The following is a 21,591-nucleotide window of genomic DNA, read 5'->3' as shown; positions in this document are numbered from 1 at the left end:
TCCCCTAATCCTAAAATGGTGCTCGGAGGCAGCACCTGGGGCTAGCATCAGTCAGCAGCCCCGCTGCTCTGAGTGACAGCAAAGGGACACCATCCTTGATTTTTGGGACCCGAGGGAATGGCAGGGAGATGTGCCAGGGGAGGGTTAGGCTGGGCATTAGGAGAAGGTCCTTCCCCCAGAGGGTGGTGGAGCCCTGGAACAGGCTCCTCAGGGAGGCATCACGGCACCAGCCTGGTGATATTCCAGGAAACACTTGGACGAGGCCCTCAGAGCCATGGTGTGAATTTGGGGGTGTCCTGTGCAGGGACAGGAGCTGGGCTCAATGGTCCATGTGGGTCCCTTCCAGCTCAGGGCATTCTCTAATTCTGTTCTATGATTCTCAAGATGAAACATGTCAACCAAGTTTCTGAAGCATGTTTTAATCATAGATAAGAGTAAACAATAGTATAAAACAGTAACAACTCAGGAAGTTTCCAAAATTCTGCTCATGATTGACACACGGGTCTTCCCTTGCCCCCAAGTACCATTTAGTAACAAAAAAAAAAAAAAAAAAAAAAAAAAAGAAGAAGCAGAGCCTCTGGTGCGGCTGCCTTTCCAGCCCAGTGATTCTTTCACCCAGTTACAAAATCCAAGCCACAACATTCCCGTCTGGCTTAGAGTACAGACAAACAGGACTGAAACACCTTATTCTGTGGAAAGTTAAAACAGCCCACCAGTACTGGACAGCTCTCAAGTCCAAGCTTGGATAGCTGTTTCCAGCAGGCCTAGAAACATCTTCAAAACCACAACTTGCAACAGGAAAAAAAAATTTAAAAGACAAGTATTGTGACAGTTATCTCAGGGGCAATAAACAACCCCCCTCCCCCGTTTCAGAAGGCTGTAGTCAAGACTTCAGAGGGGTTTGCAGCACCAAAGTAGGCAGAAAACGCTGGCCTGGTCCCTCGTGACAGCAGAGATGTAAGCTAGAACCTCCTTAGCCCACAGCACCCCGATGGCGAGTTAGAACAACGTTTCTGTTGTAGCGCAGTCCAATTCAAAGCTTGGCTGTAGTCCAGAGCGCTCACAGCAGGACTGAGAAAAAGAGTCTCTGCTACAGCCAGGGTAGCTTGGACAGGGAACCATGGGACCCTGCGTTCTCCGTGCTCTTAAGTGGCTTCTGGAGTGCATCAAGGAGAGATGCTGATCCTGCACTGGAGCAAACCATCGCTGAAATGGCACCGTAACCCTCCTGCGGTCGGCAGCCAGCCTAGTCCAAACTTGTTGTTTTGAGTTGATCCTCGTAAAAACCAGTTTGTCACAAACAAGACACCTTTACAAATATCGACGGGACTAAGATTTAAGTACAAAATGGCTTAAAGTGAAATCTGCAGCTTTGTTTTTGCCCTAGTCATTGGCTTTATCTCTTCTGTTGTGCAAAGCCTCTGACTGGTCTGGATTGTGCCCATTTCAGATTTGCTGGAGGTTTCTAGGGAAGGGGTATCTTGATTAAAGATCACTTGGGAATGTGGAGCACAACACATCTAGGTATTTAAAGATAAGTTCGTGTTTGCTCAAGGCCAACCCACAGCCTTACTCCTCTTCCACCCACTGGCCACTAGCCACGTGGCCATTGATGCGGTTGGAGCCGTTACTTGAAGTGCTGAGAACTCCTTTTGTGCTGTTGGAAGTCACATCCTCCTCTTCAGAGCTGCTCTCTACATCACTGCGGTCATCTTTTGATACCTAAACATTTCAAATGAGATTTGGTAGTGGAAAGGGGAGAAGGGAAGTTGAAAAACTCACAGAAAACAACAGTTAGAAGGTTGTGTCCATCTGAATAACCAGCTTCAGTCCATTACATTTACATCCTACATTTGATCCTGAATCACTTCAAACTCACAAGGACGAGCATGTCATCGCATACAGGATGCAAGACACAGACACTGAAAATGACAATTTGGAAAGACGAGTTCCATTTTCCAAATACTCCGTGCATGTGTGAAAGCACTACGCTTTCTTCCCTCCTCTCACCAGATCCGAGGACACTGTAGATCTTTGGTTGTTCTTGTCTTCCAAGAGCTGCATTCTAGAGTGGTTAAAGGCCGCTTTTCCAAACAACAAATTTCAAATTTGTTTTGAATCAAAAAACTACTCACACCATAATTATCAGTGAGTATGATAACCAAAAGACATGTATATATCAGTTTTAGAGAGAACATTTTGTCCTGCAGGGAGCTAACCAGCTATTTTTATGACATTACTGTTTGCACAAAGGGCATCTCATTTTTGCAGCTTGTGGCTCACACAGGAGAACTCATTTACAAGCAAAAGCCTGTGCAGTGGGCTGTAGAACAAAGACAACTATCTAATCCAGCAAACACCTGTTCAGGAACAGGAGCATCTCAGCCCAGAGGTCTAGATTTGCTTTACAGAGTTATGCCTTTAATTAGAAGACTGACTGCAAATCCAGCTGAATTTGATTTGTACATGGGATTTAGAAGCTTTCGAAGCAGCTCCAGGCGCACTTTGCTGCCGGCTGCTGCGAGTGCCGCGGGAGGGCACTGTACCAGCACCACAGAGCCAACCACGCCAGAAGGTGAAGGGAAGAGATCCTAAGCCCGGCCCTAACTGCAAACAAGCGCCTTGGTTGGCGGCGGGGTGCCAGAGCCATAAACTCACCAGCGCGGAGCAGTGACTGCCTGAACGGCCCGCGCGTTGCACACCCCAAGGCAGGCTCTCCACGCTTCTGCCTCTGCAACTAATAGCCCTCATTTACTTGATGTGCGAGCATTTCACAGCTAGCACCTTTCCGAGGATTTCAGGATTTCATTCTGCTCTGCTTGCTTCGAGTCAGGGTTAGGGCTTTCAAACAGCACCAAGCAGGAAGTTTTTGAAGATCTGGCAGAAAGCCAGGTAAAGTTAATGATCTCCAGGATTGATTTTGAGAGGCCTGTTGGATGTTCTGGCTTCTGTCTGTTGCCAGACCTTTTGATATCTTTCCCCACTCTCCTGCTATGTTGGAAGTTCAAACGGTCACTGGAAGGAAGCAGAAATCCCTTCAAATTTTCCCCATTATTTGGGGGGGACAAGCGGCTGTTCTACTCCTTTTTGCAAAAAGCTTTGCATTTCTCCTGTCCTCTTCCACTCAGCACAGTGTTAGTGAGCACTAAAGACAGACATCAGAGTCTCTGTGGGTGTATAAAAGCAGAAAGGTGAAGGTCACTCAGCCAGCTGGCAGCAGATAAGAACAAACCCCAGGACACTGCTTTGACCTTTGGAAAAACCTCCATTTTAGCATACTGTCAGAACCAGCACTGTATCACCAGGGGAAGAAACATCCTAAGAGAAAGCACCAGCCATCTAAAGCCCAAAGACCATCGCTTTGCTTCTGTCTCAGCCTTGAAACAGACACAGGTGTGTTTCAGTGAACAAACAGGAGGACAGATCACACTTACATGCAAAGGATGAAACTGTCCAGCTCCAATCTGGCACAAAGAAAAGGAGAAAAGAATGAAGAAGACAGAGCTTAGAGTCCTTTCTCTGCTTAGGTCACCTGGACAGGAGAGAACCAAGGAAAGGAAAAAGATGTAGACCTCAGGATTCAGAAACAGCTGCACAGACAGAAAATAAGACATTTGCAGTAGCAGCTGTGGGGAACAGATTGAAAGATGATGTGCATACTCTGAAACATGCCTTTCCCTAACGATCACTGCCACAGACAACTACGATATAAATATTTTTCAAGGTTACATTCCATGCATAGGGGCAGCTAATACGCCAAACACAAAATAAAGTAGAGCCATGAGAGAAACTCAGACCAGAATACCAAATATCTGATAAAAACCCCCACTTGTGCTATGAAATCAGCTGTTGCTCTCTGGTAGCTGCAAAGGAAGTGGCTTCTCTTGATGCACAGGCTGGGTGTCAAGTTAGTTCCTAGACTGGTGTGACCCGTCACATGCTGCTTCAGCTGAAGTTTTGCTTGCAACTGAGGTTGCAGTCAGAAGTCAGCATCGTTCACTCTTAGGGCGATACCTGTTGCTAAGCAGCTCCTGTAGTCTCACCCTCCCTCTCCCTATGACTCCCAACGCAAATTACAATCAGAATACCCAGGTTCCTAAGCTAGACCCTGCATCCCATTAGCCCAGTGACAACCAGCAACCCCCCCTGCGTTTCTGATAACCCTTTCTCCTCTGCATGCTGCAGCTCAATGCCTGGCCTGCACTGACAGCCAGAAGCCTGTGTTAGCGCTAACAAGTAGAAGATAGATAACCCCCATCACACCCCAAGAACCAGCTGGAGTTGGACATCTGGAAAACATCCTATATGGTTGTTCAAAAAAGAGCCTACTACCACCTTACACTCCGAAGTACGTAAGTCTGCCATCACCGCTATTATTACAACATCTGAATGTACTGGAAATGGTGTTATTTCCTGCATTCCCAGAACAAAGAGGAAAGCATCCCTGGCCTTTGCATACACCCGGCAACTCAAGTCTGCAGGGCAACCAAGGTTAAAAAAACCCCTACCGTTCTACAAAGCACTCCTGGTGCAAGTCCCTCGAGAGCTAGTACCAGCCCTCACTGAAGGGCCCATTTTCTCACAATTGCTTAACAGAGCTTGTAGGAAAGAGGACCCAAAACAGTCACCAGCAACCTTACCTTTCCCCGCACGAGGGCCTTGTAGGCAGTGCGAATGATGAGATAAGACCAGATGATATGCAAGAACTGCAAGGTTATCAAAAGCCCGTTGAATAGCCACCATGAAGGATAGGGACCAATCAACTCCCAGCTTTCAAACAGGGTTGTATTCAAAATCCTAAAAGAGATCCAGACACACATTACAGATCGACTGTGCTGGTCACATGGCTTCCAGCTCTAAATTAAGATGCCTGGCCAGATGCACGACTGTTTGCACCTCATTTAAGCATCTGTTGCTTTGCTCCTGTCAGAGCAGCGATGCGGCTACTCTCTTGCCAGAGTCAGGAGACAGACTAAAGCTAATTAGAAACATTTGAACTGAGCAACAAACAGGAGATGTGAATGTTCTGCAATTTGGTTACACATACAGATCTGCTGCCAATTTCCTTCTCAAAAGCATGAGCATTTATAACAACTTTACAGGAAGTGATGTCAAGCTGCACTGGTCATCAAAACAACCGTTAACACATTCGTACTCGGGCAGTCTTCACCCATATTTAAAGATCAGGAAGGAATTTTGCTCCCAGTAGGCCGGCCTCCCTCCCTGTGCGCTATTCTCTTCCCTCTGATTTTTATAGATTCCTCCTGCCAAGCTGGAGGACTAAAAAATGCTTTATGGACAAAGCTTTGTGCTTTCTTTCATTACTGTTTTGCCGCTCTTGTCGCTGGGAGTTACTGCCAGTACTTAAGTAATTTAATAAATGCTTTAGATTTTATGAAGCAGAGGTATGGAGAGACCTTTAAGAAGTCATTAATTTCGCATAGATTTTCACATTTCACAAGAAAAGAAAAACAAGCCTTTCAAAGGAGAACCCAAGTCCCCCAAAATGCAGCTACAGAAACATCTAACATCCAGTTTATGGATGAATTAAATGCAATTCCACAGATCTGCTGATGTTTTATACTACTAATTAGGGAAGGGAATATGCGTGAACTGAAATAGCATAGGGTCTGCAATACCCTGGCAAGCTTGCCAGATTTCTCTGCAAAAGTGAGGAATTACATTACAGCCAGTGGAAAATACATTAAAGATTTACAGGACTGCTGAGCAATAGCATGATGCAAGAGCATCACCTCATGACAGACAACAGTAATAAAACCAATGACAGCTATCTCATCTGTCACTGGAAGGAGCCTATGAAGACATAAGAATTAAAGCTCTTCCTTATCCAGACTCCTTTGATGCATTTACTAGAAAACAGGCAAGAGCTTTAATTGTAACCCTGATAGCAAAGCGTAAATATTGTTTCTGCCTACTGTTCAAGGCACACAAAAAGAATGGGAATGCAAGCTATCCATTGCCTAGGAAATACATAAATGCAGAAAAACTGAAGTAAACTGAGTAATTACCAGGTGTAACCAAATTTTCACCACACTCAACAGGAACAAGAAGTGGATAACAGCTCATCCACAGAACCACCTCACCAAGCCTGACCCACTGAGGTGAGAGGGAATCTCATTATAGGATGATTAGTTATAAGCCATTTAGCCAGTGTTTTACCTCCCAAGAAACATAAGGCCTATTTCAGGCTCTGAACAGTCACGACACAAGGAAAGGACACGACTGTCATAAGAATCAGAAACTGCAACGATGACGAAGCCAGATACTCAAAAATCAAATTTGCCTCAAGAGACCGTGCCTCATTTGTGACTATTTCCAAAACTTCTTAAGAGAAGCGAACAGCCCTTCAAGTCTTTCAGAGCAGATCCCGGCTGACTTGGCTCCAGCTAGTAAGCACTGTCATCACTTTGCAGTATGAGCACAGGGGCCAGCTGTGCATTAGGATTCTAGTCACTTCTCACACTCCCTCAGCTGACTGTGGAGAGGTTTCTTCATGTGCCTAGTTGAACGCACTGCTCCAAACCGTGGGCTGTCTGCAACTTCAGGCTGCCTTGAGGTACAGGCTGGAATGCTTACAAGAAGTCTAAATACAAAGGCCTTGCTTAACGGATTGGAAGAACAAACAAGACCTTACAGCTCAAGGTGCTTACCAGAAAGGATAAATGCCCAACCGTGTAACAATGAACACGACACCAAAGAGCATGAAGAAAGCATCACAGAGACGTTGGTACTTGGCATAATTGGCTAGCTTTGCAGCCTAAAAGAGACGAGAAACACGAGACTATTATTCCCTTTGTGCACTCATGTAATTACCAGGCTGTAGAGCTTCAAAAGCCCTCAAGCCATCATATTTGTAAGGCATTTGGAACATTTAGGGATTATTCTCAGCTCTAAAGCAGTTATGAGGAAAAGCTGACAAGGCAGGATCAGCAGCACAAGTTTTACGGCATAGTTAATGCAGTTTATCAAGAATGGAAAAGTCAGCTTGCTCCCCTGAGACCACACTAGCATTAGGTATGCCAAGATTTGAAAGGAAACTCACCTCTAAAAGGAAATCTGATGCATCATGAAGGCACAGCACCAGAGTTCCAACCCGCACCATATTATTCATGTAAGAGAATGTAATGAGTCCAATTGTAGCCAAATGATGGACGAACATGATCAAGAAGTCCTGGAAACAGAATAAAAAAAAAAAAAAAAAAAAGAATGAAGACTCTTTGGCTCTTACAAGGGTTTGGAACAGAGCCACAAAACTGACTAACTGGGGTCATAGGATTACTTCAGTTCAGACTCTGACTCCACTTTATGTAAGGCACAGCTCATCACACATCATCAACCATCATCGCTAAAGGTTCCAGAAAGGTCTCTCCCAGCATTTCTGCTCCTGGGAAGTCAGAACTCTGCATAGGCAGGCACAGCACAGTCTCTTTGGCACACCCATGCAAGGTACAGATAAGAACACCTGCAGACCCCACTGAGAAGATTGACAGGACAACACACGGCTCTTATTTCTGGCTCCTTTTGGTTTTACAGTCATGTTGCTAGTCCTTTCAGCTCTCGGCACAAATTTTAAGTACGCTGCTGCTGCTGCTGTCAGTGTGCAAAAGCCTGCCAGAGCATAGCAGGCACAGAGCACAAGAGAACCCAACAGCAAGAGCTAGGCCACTTCATTAAAAGAACGTTTACAATGCGCATACATTCAGGGGCGGTTTCCAGGTCTGGCCTCTGGGTACGCCGCTTCCACATCGCCGCACCTTACCATGCTCGCAGCGGGGAACGTAATCCGCTTTGTTCAAGTCAGAGTACAAAATTAAGCATTATCAACAGTATCACGGATGCTGTTAGTCACTCCCTTTCTGCAGCTCCATGATATTCGATAGTGCCTCACCTGCTGATATTTCAGTACAGAGAAAAAATCCCAGGCAAACTTTTCTTTCTGAACAGTCAATCCAAGGATTGGGATAATTTGCTACTTTGCAGCTTGCATAACAGAAGCAATAAACCATGATTTACTATGAACTGTTTTCCAACAGCAACAATAAGCCAAATCCTAGAGCGCAGCACAGCGGAATTAGGTTCTGGCAATTGCGACCAGTCATCATTCTGCTACGCACAGAGATGAAAAATTACTTTCAAAAAAACATTTATTATTGCTTTAGCGCTTGCCATTTTCTAACCCAGCTCAGCAAGGTACTGCTTTGAGCATCTCATTTTCACGGTTTCATGCAAGCCTTCTAATTAAATCTCTTTTTACGCAATGATTTGATAACTTTTTATTGGGAGGTATTGAGTGATTCTTTTCTTTCCCCTGGAAGGTGAAGGGGACTCTCAAGGATACACCAGGTTGCATATCAGGCTTGCTCCTCCCTTCTTCCCAGGACTGGGTAGTGATTACAGAAGGAGGCAGGCTACGCAAAGATGTGCATGAGGAAGAAAATACAGTTATTACTATGCTTTAGCTTTACTGGCCAGGCACACTCCCATTTTTTGTTAGTCCTATCTATTTAGCAAAGTGGTTAGTGCAATTCTGGTTAATCTCACCTTCCGTTTAATGTCTGTAAACTGAGAAAACATGAGAGACCAATAGAAGGCCAGCTCCAAGATATAGTAATAATAAAGCCTGGATGTTAGAGGCTGGAAAACAAACAAAGATAGCACAGTTAAAGGACAAAAGTACTTTAAAATTTGCCTTAAAATCAACATTTTCCTTCCCATCCCACTCTGTTCCTCCAGAATGCTGACGCATAAGTTAAAAGATCCAGAATTAAGGTTTAGTAAAAACAAGCTTAAGCAACGTACATCTTACTCTACGCTTAGTCACACAAACATACTTCAGTGCTTGAGCTTCATTCAAAAGGAGTAAGATTCCCTTGTCAATATTTACAACTCATACTGCAGCCTCTTGGATTAGGAAAACCAGGCAGTGAAATGCACTGGTTGCCCTCTGTACGGTCATACTTGCTGCATAATGAAAATACTAAGTTACCAGTATAATTTTATGCATTTTTTTTTAACTTCTAATCATCTCAGCAGCACGTAAACATAAAATGAATATGAACTGAGTCAGTTCTACCTGAGGAAACGCTGCTGTTGACAAACCCAACCAGGATCTGAAGACAGGAAGAGTAAATGCCGTCTTTGTGCCTTCCAAAAGGGATGGCCATTCACTCACTAGAATGCTTACCAGGTTGCAGCCTGTGCAGCAGCCACCCCGCAGAATAACGAGATGTGCTCAAGTCTACTGAGTTGCAATCTGCTATCATCAACAGAAAATAAAGCCTGAAACTGTGCAGAAAGTTGGAATCTAGTAAGTGCTTATCTCCTACCTGAAAAGGGTAGTTGTACCAGCACTGTCGTGTGTCCCAAAACCAGGGCGCCTAAAGGGGAAAAGATAAGTTATTATTCTACTGGGTTTTTATTTCCCAGTAGGCAGTTGACCACTACAGTACTGTTTCACTGAAATTTCATCTTGATTCTACCAGTCAAGCTCAAGTTATTGTAAACCATCCTAGTGATTCAAAATATTCTTTCTGCAGTCAAAGGCAAGTTATACTGTGATGGAAATTCAAAGAATAATCATACAGCTCTAATAAAGACCCAGAGATGAATCTGTATTCCTTCAAGAAGGGGATGAGAGGAAAAAAAAAAAAAAAAGCAGTTTCCATAGCAAAAAAAAAACCACCCCACAATAAAATCCCCAAAAAGCCAAAACCAAAACAAACCCCAGTTCTGCCCCACTCTGAGGTAACAGGACAAATAAGTTTCTAATATTTTCATTATGACAGATCTGTACAGAAGCTTTCCTGTAGTGTAAAGAAGGTCCTTAAACAGAAACCCCAGGATCTCAAATAAGGGAACATAAAGATGACTATAACAGCTACGCCCCCTTGTTTTAAGCTAGGTGCAAGCATGCAAGAAGTGACACCGTAGGTCAAACCCCCTGTATTTCAGCAGGACAGCCGTAACCCAGCCGCACGTCACACAGAACAGCAAGGCGGGGGGGATGACAGATCAACTCACCGTCCAGAGAAACCTGATTCCATAAAAAAATATACTTAAATAAAATGTAAATCTCCACCTAAAAAAAAGAAGCAAAAATTAAGCTTATGAAATAGAAATAGCTTCTGGTTAACATTTGTAACAAAAACTGGAACAACTGTGAAAAAGCCCAATTCTGATACCTGAAAAGCTTTCACCCACCAAACAGTAATCCTTCATTTGTAAATATTTCACGTAATAAACCTATTTAAGAGTTTTCACACCACACACAAGTTTGTATCAACCGCCAAGTTTGAAATAAAGCTCAGAGTGAACATGCATCATCCATACGCTTTAACAGACAATAACAAGATAACAACAAGATAAGTCATTGTTATCCAGAAGGTATCCTAGTATATATATTTGTCCCTCTTACCTTGCGGCTTTAAGCAGACAAAACCATACTGGGGGGAAGAATTAATGTGAAGAAAGTTACTGGAAAGGAAAGAAACGAGCACAGAAGAAATAACAAGTCAGGAAAAAATATTCAGATGCTACTACACTAACAGAGGTAACTGCAAGCATTCAGAAAGAAACAAAGAACAAAAGAATGAACTGAAATGAAAAGGAGAGGAATCCAAGAAGTGTCTGTATAAAAGTATATACACCCTTGTGTAAGCCACAAGGTCATTCTGTCTGGGAAGAAACGCTGCTCTACGACATAACTGGGCAGGCAGCAGACTTGTCTTCAGCGTCATTAACTCAAGCTGTGCACACGCATGTGCATACGTGCACACACGCGCTGCAGTGCTGTGTTTGCAGTAAGGACCTGGTCCGCTATCTGAAGCTGCTCGTTGTTGACAGGAGTAACTCCTGTATATGTGTGCTGGTCTCTCATGTACGTATACAAAATATTTCAGAATGCTGAATTTTAAAAAGCCCTCCTACCTTCCTTCATTTGCTTATAGAAGAATTTATCTTTCACCAGCCAACCCCAAGTCACTAGTTTAAATGAGCAGCTGACCACAGTTTCAGTTAGAAAAGAGAACATACAGCTGGAGCTTTAAGATGAAGCCACATCTTGGCCTCTGCACAAACATACATGCTCTCACAAAATTTAGTGAGGGTGGTGGGTTTGTCCTGGTTCCTCCGATGACGAAACCAGCGCTGGATCTTTCGAACATCCCAGTCTAGCTGCTTTGACAAGCCTTCTAACCTTTTTCCATCTGGAGACTGAAGGAAAATGAAACAAATGTCATTTCTCCGACCTCTCAACCTACTTGCAGTCTGAGATCCCCTCTGTATTATGATAGAAATGATGCACAGGTAACAAAAAATCCATACTAGGAAGGTGCTACATATAGACTAGAAGCAGGAACCCATTGCCACAAATGTTCATTCAAGTTTAACCTTCATAAGCTACTAATTACTTAATTATTCAGAATGCTTTTGATTTAATATTTCCTCATCTATTTCGTCATTTGACAGCACATTATGACAAAGAATGCAATTGTTCGTTTTCTTAATTTGGGGCGAGGAGCTTTTAAAATGTCCTGTCCTACCTGTTAAAACTTGCACATCAATTCAAACAGCCCATGACTCAGGAAGATTAAAGCTGAATACATTTAAGTGTTGCTACTCACTGCAAGTTTAGGGAAACTTTCAAGTAAGAGTTGGTTTAACACATTAGATATTTGTATATTCCAAAAGGGCATTGCAGAGATGGCACTATTTCTGTTATCAAAGTTTATAAAGCAAGTTAAATTTGAAAACTGAAATAATTGTACAATAAAGAACGTATCACTGTTCTCTGACTGGAAACTCTACTGGCAGTTTAGCTGGTTGAAAAATGACACAAATGAATTTATAAGAGACAAAGCGAACAAAACCTGATAACTACCTCTAAAATGGCCCAGTGGTGAGATAAGGCACGTTAGTTTCAGACCAGTGTCCTTTAAACAAGCTCTGCCAGGGAGCTCTTACAACTGAAAGATGATAAACACATTTTACTACTTGAGTTACAGACAAGCCCAAAAAACTATGCAGAATGCGGATTTCATAAAGAGTCACCAGACTGTTCAACTGAAAAGCAAAATCATCTGTCACTTGATTTTCAGTTATGAGAGCATGACTTTGCTGTAATTCCATCACGACCGGATCTCTCTGCACTTCACTAGGCTTTAACGGGTCGGGCTACCTGACACTTCTGCGTTGGAAGTGAACCTGCCTCAAAGGAGAATTGACAGAGCTCCGATTTCAGAACAGCAATGACATCTTTCCCCTGCATCAGTGCCACCCCACATTCTGGTCCTCCACATCCAACAGCAGACACAAGCCGCCTGGTACAGTTAAACGCAGCTGTTTTCATAAGCTAGATATATTTTGCACAGTGTGCGTCCTCATGGGTTTTCTAAACATTAATTTCAAGGACACCCCCTACATAAGAGTCCTCCAACATCAAATCATAGGGACTTTTCAGCTCACATGTCATTCCAAATACCTCAAAACTTCAATGTTCCCATGAGACGAGTTTTAGTAAGGTTTTATAGAATTTCCCTTCCATTCCCCGAGCACTTTATCTACTCAGCTCAGAATGAAGTTCAGCATCACCAAATCAGAACATAAAACCTTCCATTTCATTATCTTTAATGAAAATCTATCGTGTTGACTATGGATTTCACTGGCAGCATTCAACAGAGTACAGACAGTGTGGAATTCTGTAATTCTGGAGCAACGGAGCACTGTCAGCTTAAGTGAAAGAAACACCATGAAACAATCGGAAGAAACACCTACTGCCAATGTTAAACACCCCCCCCCTTTATCAGGGCACACTTCCATTGATGGAACGCTTCCCTTAAATAGCTGACTTCCACTGTGACAGCTGTTGTCCAGTTCCACAGTAGAGAGCAAAAGTAAGAGGAAGGCATTCACGCAACTGGCCAATGAAACCAGCAAAGGAAGAGATGTCAAGGAAAAGAGCAGCACTTTTACAATAGAAAGGGAAAGATACTGGGAAATTTTTTATTAAACCAAGAATTACCACCTGTTACAATTTGGACAAAGACAGGGAACTAAAGAAAGAAGCCTTTCTAAAAAGAGAACACTTTTTAATTAAAAAAAAAACCACACCAAACAAACAAAACCAAGATTCTTCTGTGCACAAAAGCATAGGTCAGCCATAAAGAGAATTTACTTTGCTACAGGAAGGACATGCCAGAGGCAAAGTAAAATAAGGAAGAGCACACTCGATGTGCACGCACAGAGTGAAGTGCACTTCTCTCAAACTAGAAGTGTGGAAGCAAAAAGCCCCCCCCTTACTTATAGGCCTCCATTTCTAAGAAATTTGAAGCATGACTTACCTTAGTGATAGATGTAAACACTTTCTCTAAAATTGCATTGGGCTGGGCTCTGTGAGGTCCACTGTCTTGAATGCCAAGGTTTATGGCACACGGCCTGGCAATAAACCTGAAAGAGTTCCGAAGAAAGAGCTAGATTAAAACAAGATATCTGTTTCCGTCCTCTGCCTAAATAACAAGGACCCTGACATTTCACCAAGTGCAAAACCGATCCAAAAAGCTTTTGAAGATCTCCACTCGCTTTGCTTAAAGACACTTCACAGGTGAAGTGATACCAAATGGTAATGGCAGACAGCACAGACATCTGAAGTGAAAAATTAAATCTTAACATCCTTGGCTGGTAAGGATCAGAATGTGTTCCCCCAGGGTGATTCTCATTACCCAGAAATAAAATAATAGATTGCTAAGAGGAGGCCTCTGCAAACATAAATGCCAGAGCCCTTGGAGCCCTTTAAACAAAACGCCTTATTTCCAGAATGCACCTTGGTGTCACATAGCTCAGAAAAAAGGGAAGATCAAGTGAGACAGCTCCTAAAAGACACACAGTGGGTTTTTTTGTTGTTGGTTTTTTTTTTTGGCGGTTTTTTTTTGTCTTTGGGAAAAACAAAGTGGTTTGTTTCCTTCAGGAGAGTGAGGAATACTTAACAAGTCACTCGGTCTGAAAGCCCCAAGACGTCAGTATCTCAGTCCTATATGTACTGCATATTCCAAAAGCTGATCTAATGTTTTGTGAATTTTATAGCACAGACACTCTGAAAACAAAGCCTGGCTTTGCAACTAAAATTAATATATAGATGTTCAAAAGTTATTAGGCTTTGCTGTACCTTTGTGTCAAAGTGGGCACAGGATTCATTGGAAAAACGCATATTCACGTGCCACCTGAACACGTGAATTGTTTTCTCTCCCGTTGGTGGGAAACAGGGGGGGTTTCAAGGAGCGGCTATGATTTTTTTTTTAATCAATCATTCTGAGAGAGTGAGCAATTAACCTGTTTCTCAAAACCAATTTTGTAAAGGACCCAACATTTGCATCATTAAATCTATTTTGCTTTGAAACAGAGATTGTTTCAGAGACAACTGAAGACAACAAATTACATGGATGTATTGCAGTTAGCAGGCTCAGAGTGCCATCAAGCAGAAAACGCTGCTTTTTCCAACCGCTACATCTGTTACCGTTTCTCCTTGTGTTTTAAAGGAGAGATTAAAATTCAGGAGAATCACAACTCCAAGTATTCCAACAGCAACCATTCGTGGGAGTACACTGTTAGTACTTCAGTAACAAATAACTATGGCTGTGTTTAAGAACAGACACAGGTTGTGGGGTTTTCCCTTTGAGAAATTACAGATCAGTTCGTGACTAATCCCAAAGGAACTCCCCTGCTCTCAGAAAATACTAAACATGTAATAGCCGCTGTGGCCCCAGGTTTCACTGTCCTACCCCACTTCTCCATACGTCCTGTTCATTTCAACAGTCATAGCTTTAAAAAAAAAAAAGAAAAGTTATTTCCTTTATTTCCTTTTAGCTTGGCTCAAAAGGCTCACTGCTTCCTCTGTAATACAGACCACCAGCCAGAACTCATGTTCTGATGTTATGAAACATTTGGCTAGACCCCCATAAAAGCGTACGTCTTTATACTCTTCTTTCCTACAGGATATACCACAACAGCAGCAAAGAAGCAGACACATGCAATCGCAGGATGCCAAAGATTTTTATTTCATTTGCTGGGACACAGTACTTACAGCTCTATTAAAAAAAAAATCCTGGCCTGAAGATACTCAGTCTGGGTCAGTTTCCTCACATAAGAGAGGAAACCTGAAACATCTAAAAATCTGCACATTCAATTAATTTATTGTTCAGGAGAGCTGCTTTTATTTTAAGAACACATAAGGAAGAGAAAGAATTGTTAAGAAAGCTCTAGGTGATTCATACAAAGTTTTGGCATTATTCTAGACTTCAAAACCTGAAGCATCAAGGAAAGAAGAAACGGCATCTCCTCAGAAAAAAAAAGATGCAGAAATAATTCACTTTGGGATCTGAAAATTGCAAAAATAAACACACACACACACACAAATTCAAAATTTTGTAAGAAGCTCTTCCTGAATAGTAGGCTTCCTTCACTAGCAGGCTTAGAGAAAAAATACAGATGCTTCCAGAAATCGGGGGGGGGGGAAATCAAGAGTAATCCTCAGGCCACAGCTAGAGCATAGGACACAAGTTACTCAGTCAAGCATGCGTGTGACCAAAGAGCAAACCAAAAGAAAAACCACAAACATTTCTAGGTGCACAGAAGCAGACAGACATGAAAATAAACAGACAAGTCACAACAATGGAGGCAAGGGAGGTAGTCCCAGTCACAGAAAGAGGAAGGAAAAGGATGGCAGCAATGGATTTCATTACTTTTAAGGAAGTCTAACCCAACGCCGTAACGCAGTTTCTCTAACTCTGCAAGTAATGGCTTCGTACAATGGAACTGCAAATGACAACTCTCCTTCCGCAGGGCTTCCCGGCTAGCCACGCCAGGTGCTTCTACCTGGGCTGGCCATGGCTGGCTCACTCTCATGCGTCCACCGAGCAGCCACGGCCCAACTGCCTTCACCAGTTACCACCTTGCAGGTGGAATACGGAGTGAATGATCAATCCAGAAAAATACCAAGACGACACGCTCTTTCCTTTAGGTGTTCATCAGGGAAAACTCACACTTAAAAACCCTGGCATTTTGTGGCGCCAGAATAAGTGTCAGATGCGCAAGTTGTGCACTGTGTCCCCCCGAGAACAAATTCAGCATAGCAATAGCAGTGAAGCACCAAAAAACCCAGCTGCCCAGACAGTAGTTTCCATTCTTGGGGATATTCAAAACTGAAAAGCACAAGACCATGAGGCAACCCGACTTGACTAAAACATCGGCCTTGCTTTGGGGAGAGGACTGGACAAGGTGACCTACAGAGGTCCTTTTTAATCTAAATTATTTTATGATTCCACATAAATCTTAACTGCAGCAACTATTCACAAGGTCAACTTACTGCCACACCTTCCCAGCAAGGAATTATCACCACTTAAGTACTTCTATTACACTTTTCTGAACAGGTACCTGCTCATTGGCTTCAGTCATACCTTCCAAGCTACCTTTTTCCATGTTGGTTAAGACAGACTGCTTTTGAAACCAACACCAGTTTTCAAGTACACAGACTCATATGTTATAACAAATATTTCTCAGGCACATTGTACTTCTCAAACCCAAAGGCAGAATCCTTCTTTATAGAACATCCAAGTTTGTCTGGTGGCTCCCTATTAGACCTCCGAAAAGGAAGAACGACCTGCAAAACAGTAAGACTTATAAAGTATGCACTCAAAGCAAGAGTTCGTCTTTCTATAGTCTCTCAGTTTCACTGTGTTAAGATAAAGCCACCTCATTCCACAATTGTCCCTAATTTTCCAGACAGACCTGATGAAGTAACATCTAAAATAACTTTTTTTTTCTTCCTCCCCCAGCTTGAGCACAAGATGCTGCGGATCCTTCCTCAGACCTGTAGAGTAGCAAGTATATCTGGTGCTGAAGGGCTTTCCTGTGTAATTATAAACACATCATATGAATAACAGGCTCCAGGTTTTTGCAGATACCTGGGAATTTTTTCTGTGCTTGCAGTGGGGCAAGATATATAAGGAGAAATAACACCAAGTATAACCAAGGGAAAAAAAAAACCCAAACAAAAAAAAGAACCATAACTTGTGGGCAGAAGTCCTTCTTTATCTTGCCTGCACAAAAATTCACTCCCCCAACCGAGTCAGGACTTCACCTTTCTCTGTAGTCACGTATTTCCCACAGAGTCAGCCTAATGAATATTTTACCAATATCGTGATGAAAAGGTTAATTTATAGGAGCATTCTCTAACAGAAATATGTGTCAGCATTACAGGTGTCAGTGTCACAAAAGCACTTCCTCACACTGAAGATCTACAGCAAAAAGAGAAAAGAAACGAAGAGAAGCTAAAACAAAAAAGCTGCACAAGTATATAATTCAAGTGCTGAGTCATCAAGTCCAGCTGCCAGTTGTGTGGCAAGGAAGACATCTGACACAATCATCCCCAAAGCCTGAATAAGGATATATGCACACTGGGATTTTATTAAGACAAATCTGAACTTTTATGACATGTTCAAAGTGGCAGGAGGAAAGAGAAAAACATTTCTTAAAAAATATGGTCTTTTAAAATAAACACACTAGAAACTGCCCCGGATGTTTCTCTCACAATCTGCTTTCACTGCAGGATACCACCATTGAGACACACTACAACAGACAGCCAAAAAAAAAAACCCCAACAACCACCCTCCCAGGAAACAGGTCTCTAGGTTTTCCTGTGTAGGTGGAGGGCTTAATTTGTCATTTGACACTTCCCTAAATTAACACTGCAAAAGAAACTTCACAAACCAGGTAGACACTATCAGGATAAAGTAACTGCTATCAGAAGGACGGTGTTACTCGGTGCAGCAGGATGCGCTGTATCTCTCCTCACATCTCACACTCCAGAGAAAAGAGAATCTTCTGCACTTCTTCCCCAGGCTAAGATACCTGGACTAAACCGCGCTTGGAAAGTGAGGACACCTTCCTACAATATCCCTTTCATTCTATCTCATGACTTCCTTTCCTTGTCTGTTGGCAAGCGTGAACGTTTGGCCAAGACCAGCACAGCAAGCTGAGATGACATTTTGGCACTGCCACGTGTGTTCCTGGGTCCTCTGCACTGGTCTGAACTGTGCAAAACCAAACAGTAGCTCCCTGAAGCTTTTTCTGGTGGGCAGAAAGATAAGATGGAGAAAAAAAGAGCCTCTCAAATTTCTCTCCTACTCTGCTAGCCTGCCTCATTTCTCTCCACAGTTTGCTTACCTTTTTACTTTAACCTAGCCCCCTCTTACTGATTTCTGAAAGCTCAAGAAAATCCACACTTCTTACAGAAAACCCACAAAACCAACTCCATTCCCGCTCACTTTAGCCCTACAGCCTTTTTCATGCTTTAGAAATACTACTGCCCTTTCAATGGAGAAATTTAAGATTAAATCAATCTTTAATGAACTACTCGAACGGAATACAAGGTGTCTTGGGCTGCTTCACCTAACTGTTTCCTTAAATAATCCGCTTTTCTCATTAACATCTCTGTCAGCCATACAGCATGCCCTGCGCGTGGCTGTAAGAGATACACATCGTGGAAAGGATAAACCTCTGCCCCGGGGAAGAGTTAATATCATGTTTATGGGTGCTCAAGTAAATGAGAAGTACTGTGTTACACCTGTTTAGGGGCAGATACGACGATCTGCACGTACTCTCATCGCGTCCGAGATGCGGGGGATCCACAAGTTGGTTAATAATATCCCAGGCCATGTGAACAAGTCCTGTTTCCTCATCCAGGAACTCGCAAGGAAAGCACAACAAAGGCAGAGATCAGCAACACACGCAAACCACCCGCAACTGTCCCTCCCTCGCCCGGCCGCGGCTCTCCTGGACAGGAGGAGAAATAAAAGTGCATCCCCCAGGCTTTTTCCCTGCGCTGCCTCAGGACGAGGTACCGCTAGCTCCGGAGGAGCCTCTGGGCATCCAAAGCCAAGGGAGAGAGGAGCCCGACGGGCTTGCGTATGTCGCGACAGACACCGAGCGGCTCCCGGGAGAGGTGTTCCAGGGTTACACAATATTCCCTTTCCACACAAAACGAGCCTCGGGAGATGCCGCAGGCGGAGAGCCCGCCCCGGCCTCCGCGGAAGGCCTCGGCGCTGCCCGAGGGGCGAGCGGGGGGCCCGGCCCGCCTCGCCTCCGGCCCCGCGGCCGCCCGCCGCTCTCCGCAGCCCGTTGCTAAGAGACACCGGCCGCCTCCGCCGCCCGAGGGCCCCGCGGCACCGGGGGCGCCCGGCGGCGGGGGCGGTCCCGCTCTTACCTCTCGAAAAGCAACCGCACGGTGAAGATACCGAGCGCCAGCGGGAAGGCGGAGAGTACGTGTCCCGCCCGCGGGTACTGCAGCCCGCTACCCGGCGGGCCCGGCTCCCCGGCAAGGTCCGCCCACGTCACGTTGTGCGGCAGCCAGAACCGCTCATTCCAGAACCAGGCCCGCAGCGCCGCCGCCGCGGCCGCCGCCATCTTCCACCGCCTCCCTCCCGCCGGCCGCAGCCGAGGCGGCCACCGCAGCCGACAGCGGGGCGGCGCCGCGCCCCAGCCCCGCCCCTCCCGCCGGCCACAACGCATGCGCAGACCGGGAGCGGACGGGCGGGGCTTGGCCGGGCTGCGCCCCCCCCGCAGACCGTTAGCTCGGAGCAGGCGCAGTGCGGGACCCGCGCGCACGGCGGCGGGCGGGCTCCTGAGGCGAGCGGCGCTCCCGCGCTCGCCGAGGGGAGGAGGCGGGAAGGGGGCCCGTTAGGCGCTTCCGAGCCCTCGGGGGGATTTTCCACGAACGGAGACGAGTTGTTCTGACTGAAAAAAAAAAAAAAGAAGTCCTTAGGAAAGTCTCTAACGGGCCCGAAAGCACGCGCTCCTGAGGGGCGCCCTGCCTCTTCCCCCGGGAAGGCCCCGGGTGAGGCAGGCGCCGAGCCCAGCCTGAACCCTGTGGAGGCGGTTGCTACTCAACTGCCGTAGATAAACCACCTCCCACTCAGCCCCAGGAGGCAGGATTCCTCAGGCGGGCTCGTAGCCCGTTTCACTCACTTCAGAAGGGAAGGGCCGCAGAGGTGCAAGCAGCAACAGTGCAACTTCTCGTGTGAAGAGTTTTTGGTAAGATACCAAGGATTAGTTTTACTAATTTTAATCGTGATGTGGTTTAACATTTAAGCACAAAACAGAGACCGAGAGGTGCACTGGGTGGCAAATCTTAAAGATATTCCTTAAGAGATTTTAAAACATTGAGAAAAATTTGTGGTTTAGCTTGACGGTCTTGGTATGACGGTTACCAAGTAACAAAGCATAACCTTTGTGTAAGCTTTTCAGTTAGGTTCTTAAACTCTCTGTAAAGGTGGTCAGCATCAAATACCTTGTACGTTGTAGCAAGCGATCCATCTTGCACGTAATAGCTCTTCTAGCGTCTGTCTAGTTAAGAGCGAATTAAACGGCCCATTAAGCACTCAAATACTATAACAACTAATAGATTGAAGCACAGGCTAGTTCATGGTCTGTTCACTTTTTTTTAATCAACAACTTAATTTTAAAAGTACCACTTGTGCTTATTTCTCTTGAAGATGTTCAGCCAGTCTGAGTGAACAGTAAGGGTCCTTGTATCTCAGAGCCTCACAGATGCCTCAGATTTAACTAGAACTAATGATGTATAACCTTAAAGCCTCTGGTAACAGCAGCCAGTACTGCTTTAGTACCATGTAACTGGGGATGCATTGTACGATGATTCAGTCGCGTTTCCTAAGAAACAAGTAGTAGACATATTCAATAAATCTGAGTCCACAACAAATATTCTTCCCTTCCTTAGGGAATATACTTAGCACAATTTGCAGTCAGAAAGATCTCCAATTGCTTAGTAATTTGAGGAAATCTGATACGAACTGGATTTTGTTACAAAGAGATAAAGGTTACAGAAAGCAGCATGTGCTTGCACATCAGCTTTCTTAGTTTTGCAATACCTCTATCTAGACAAATCAAGTCTTACTTCTCCCTTAAAAAGAAAAATCAGCAGTAGGTTGTACACCTCATGATGTGCAACTGCTAATCCCTTCCAGCTAGATAGCAGGCTGCTTTTCCCTTCTCTGTCCCTCCTTCCCCTATATACCTGTCATACACACGTGCATTTTCTCCTGCTGCTGCAGGACATTCACTGCATTTCTTCTAGGCCTTAGCCCCTCTCTATCCCAACCAAACTCACCTCAGGCTTGAGTGAAGATAAGTGCAATACAAAGAAGCTTATAGGGAGATGGGAAAAAATAAAAAAAAAAACAACCCTCAGTTGACCTCAGCTACCATGCCTGAGAAGCACCTGAAAGCCAGAAATGGGAGTGTAAAATACCCATGCATCCTTATGTCTTTTGGCCATGTTCTAACCCCTCTTCCACATGCTCTTGCATAGGAGAGCGCAGTCTGCCCGTTTGACTGTCAACCAGAAAAAAAGTGGACACACAGTGTCACCTAGTGGCACCACAAAAATCACTGTCGGTCTCCAGCTTCCATTAAGAACACTGGTACTTCATCCACCTTTTCCCAGGATTTTTTTAAAATGCCGCCTCTTTGTGTAACACAGAGTATGAATCCACTCTTCAGACTTAA

At 44.3% G+C, this 21,591-nt stretch overlaps 1 protein-coding gene and 1 long non-coding RNA gene across 2 annotated transcripts in view; one reads left to right on the top strand and one right to left on the bottom strand.

The window, feature by feature from the left end:
- Positions 1–403: 403 nt before the first annotated feature.
- Positions 404–19,559, bottom strand: CERS5 (ceramide synthase 5). Its single transcript, XM_064474556.1, has 10 exons — positions 19,274–19,559; positions 13,359–13,464; positions 11,102–11,232; positions 10,042–10,099; positions 9,348–9,398; positions 8,563–8,655; positions 7,064–7,192; positions 6,672–6,778; positions 4,641–4,797; positions 404–1,722 (listed from the first exon to the last, which is right to left on the bottom strand). The coding sequence occupies exons 1-10, from the start codon at positions 19,471–19,473 to the stop codon at positions 1,570–1,572; spliced, it is 1,185 nt and encodes a 394-aa protein (XP_064330626.1). The 5' UTR covers positions 19,474–19,559; the 3' UTR covers positions 404–1,569.
- Positions 19,560–19,596: 37 nt separating this feature from the next.
- Positions 19,597–21,591, top strand: part of LOC135317915 (uncharacterized) — a 28,760-nt gene continuing 26,765 nt past the window's right edge. The window contains exon 1 of the long non-coding RNA XR_010376500.1: positions 19,597–20,100. This is a non-coding gene — a long non-coding RNA (uncharacterized LOC135317915). The remainder of the gene's footprint in view (positions 20,101–21,591) is intronic.

This window comes from Phalacrocorax carbo, chromosome 27 (assembly GCF_963921805.1).
Source record: "Phalacrocorax carbo chromosome 27, bPhaCar2.1, whole genome shotgun sequence".
NCBI lineage: Eukaryota > Metazoa > Chordata > Aves > Suliformes > Phalacrocoracidae > Phalacrocorax > Phalacrocorax carbo.
The sequence above is the reverse complement of the archived record's forward strand: the minus strand, read 5'-3'. Positions and strand labels throughout refer to the sequence as shown.

What these genes read in the sequence shown, in the direction of transcription:
- CERS5 (XM_064474556.1), bottom strand. Translation starts at nt 19,473, where the DNA reads ATGGCGGCGGCCGCGGCGGCGGCGCTGCGGGCCTGGTTCTGGAATGAG. An exon ending in TGTTTACATCTATCACTAAG is followed by an intron (nt 11,233 to 13,358) that starts GTAAGTCATGCT and finishes ATTTTCCTTCAG; the next exon opens with TCTCCAGATGGAAAAAGGTT. An exon ending in TTGGGCATTTATCCTTTCTG is followed by an intron (nt 4,798 to 6,671) that starts GTAAGCACCTTG and finishes GATCTCTTTTAG; the next exon opens with GATTTTGAATACAACCCTGT.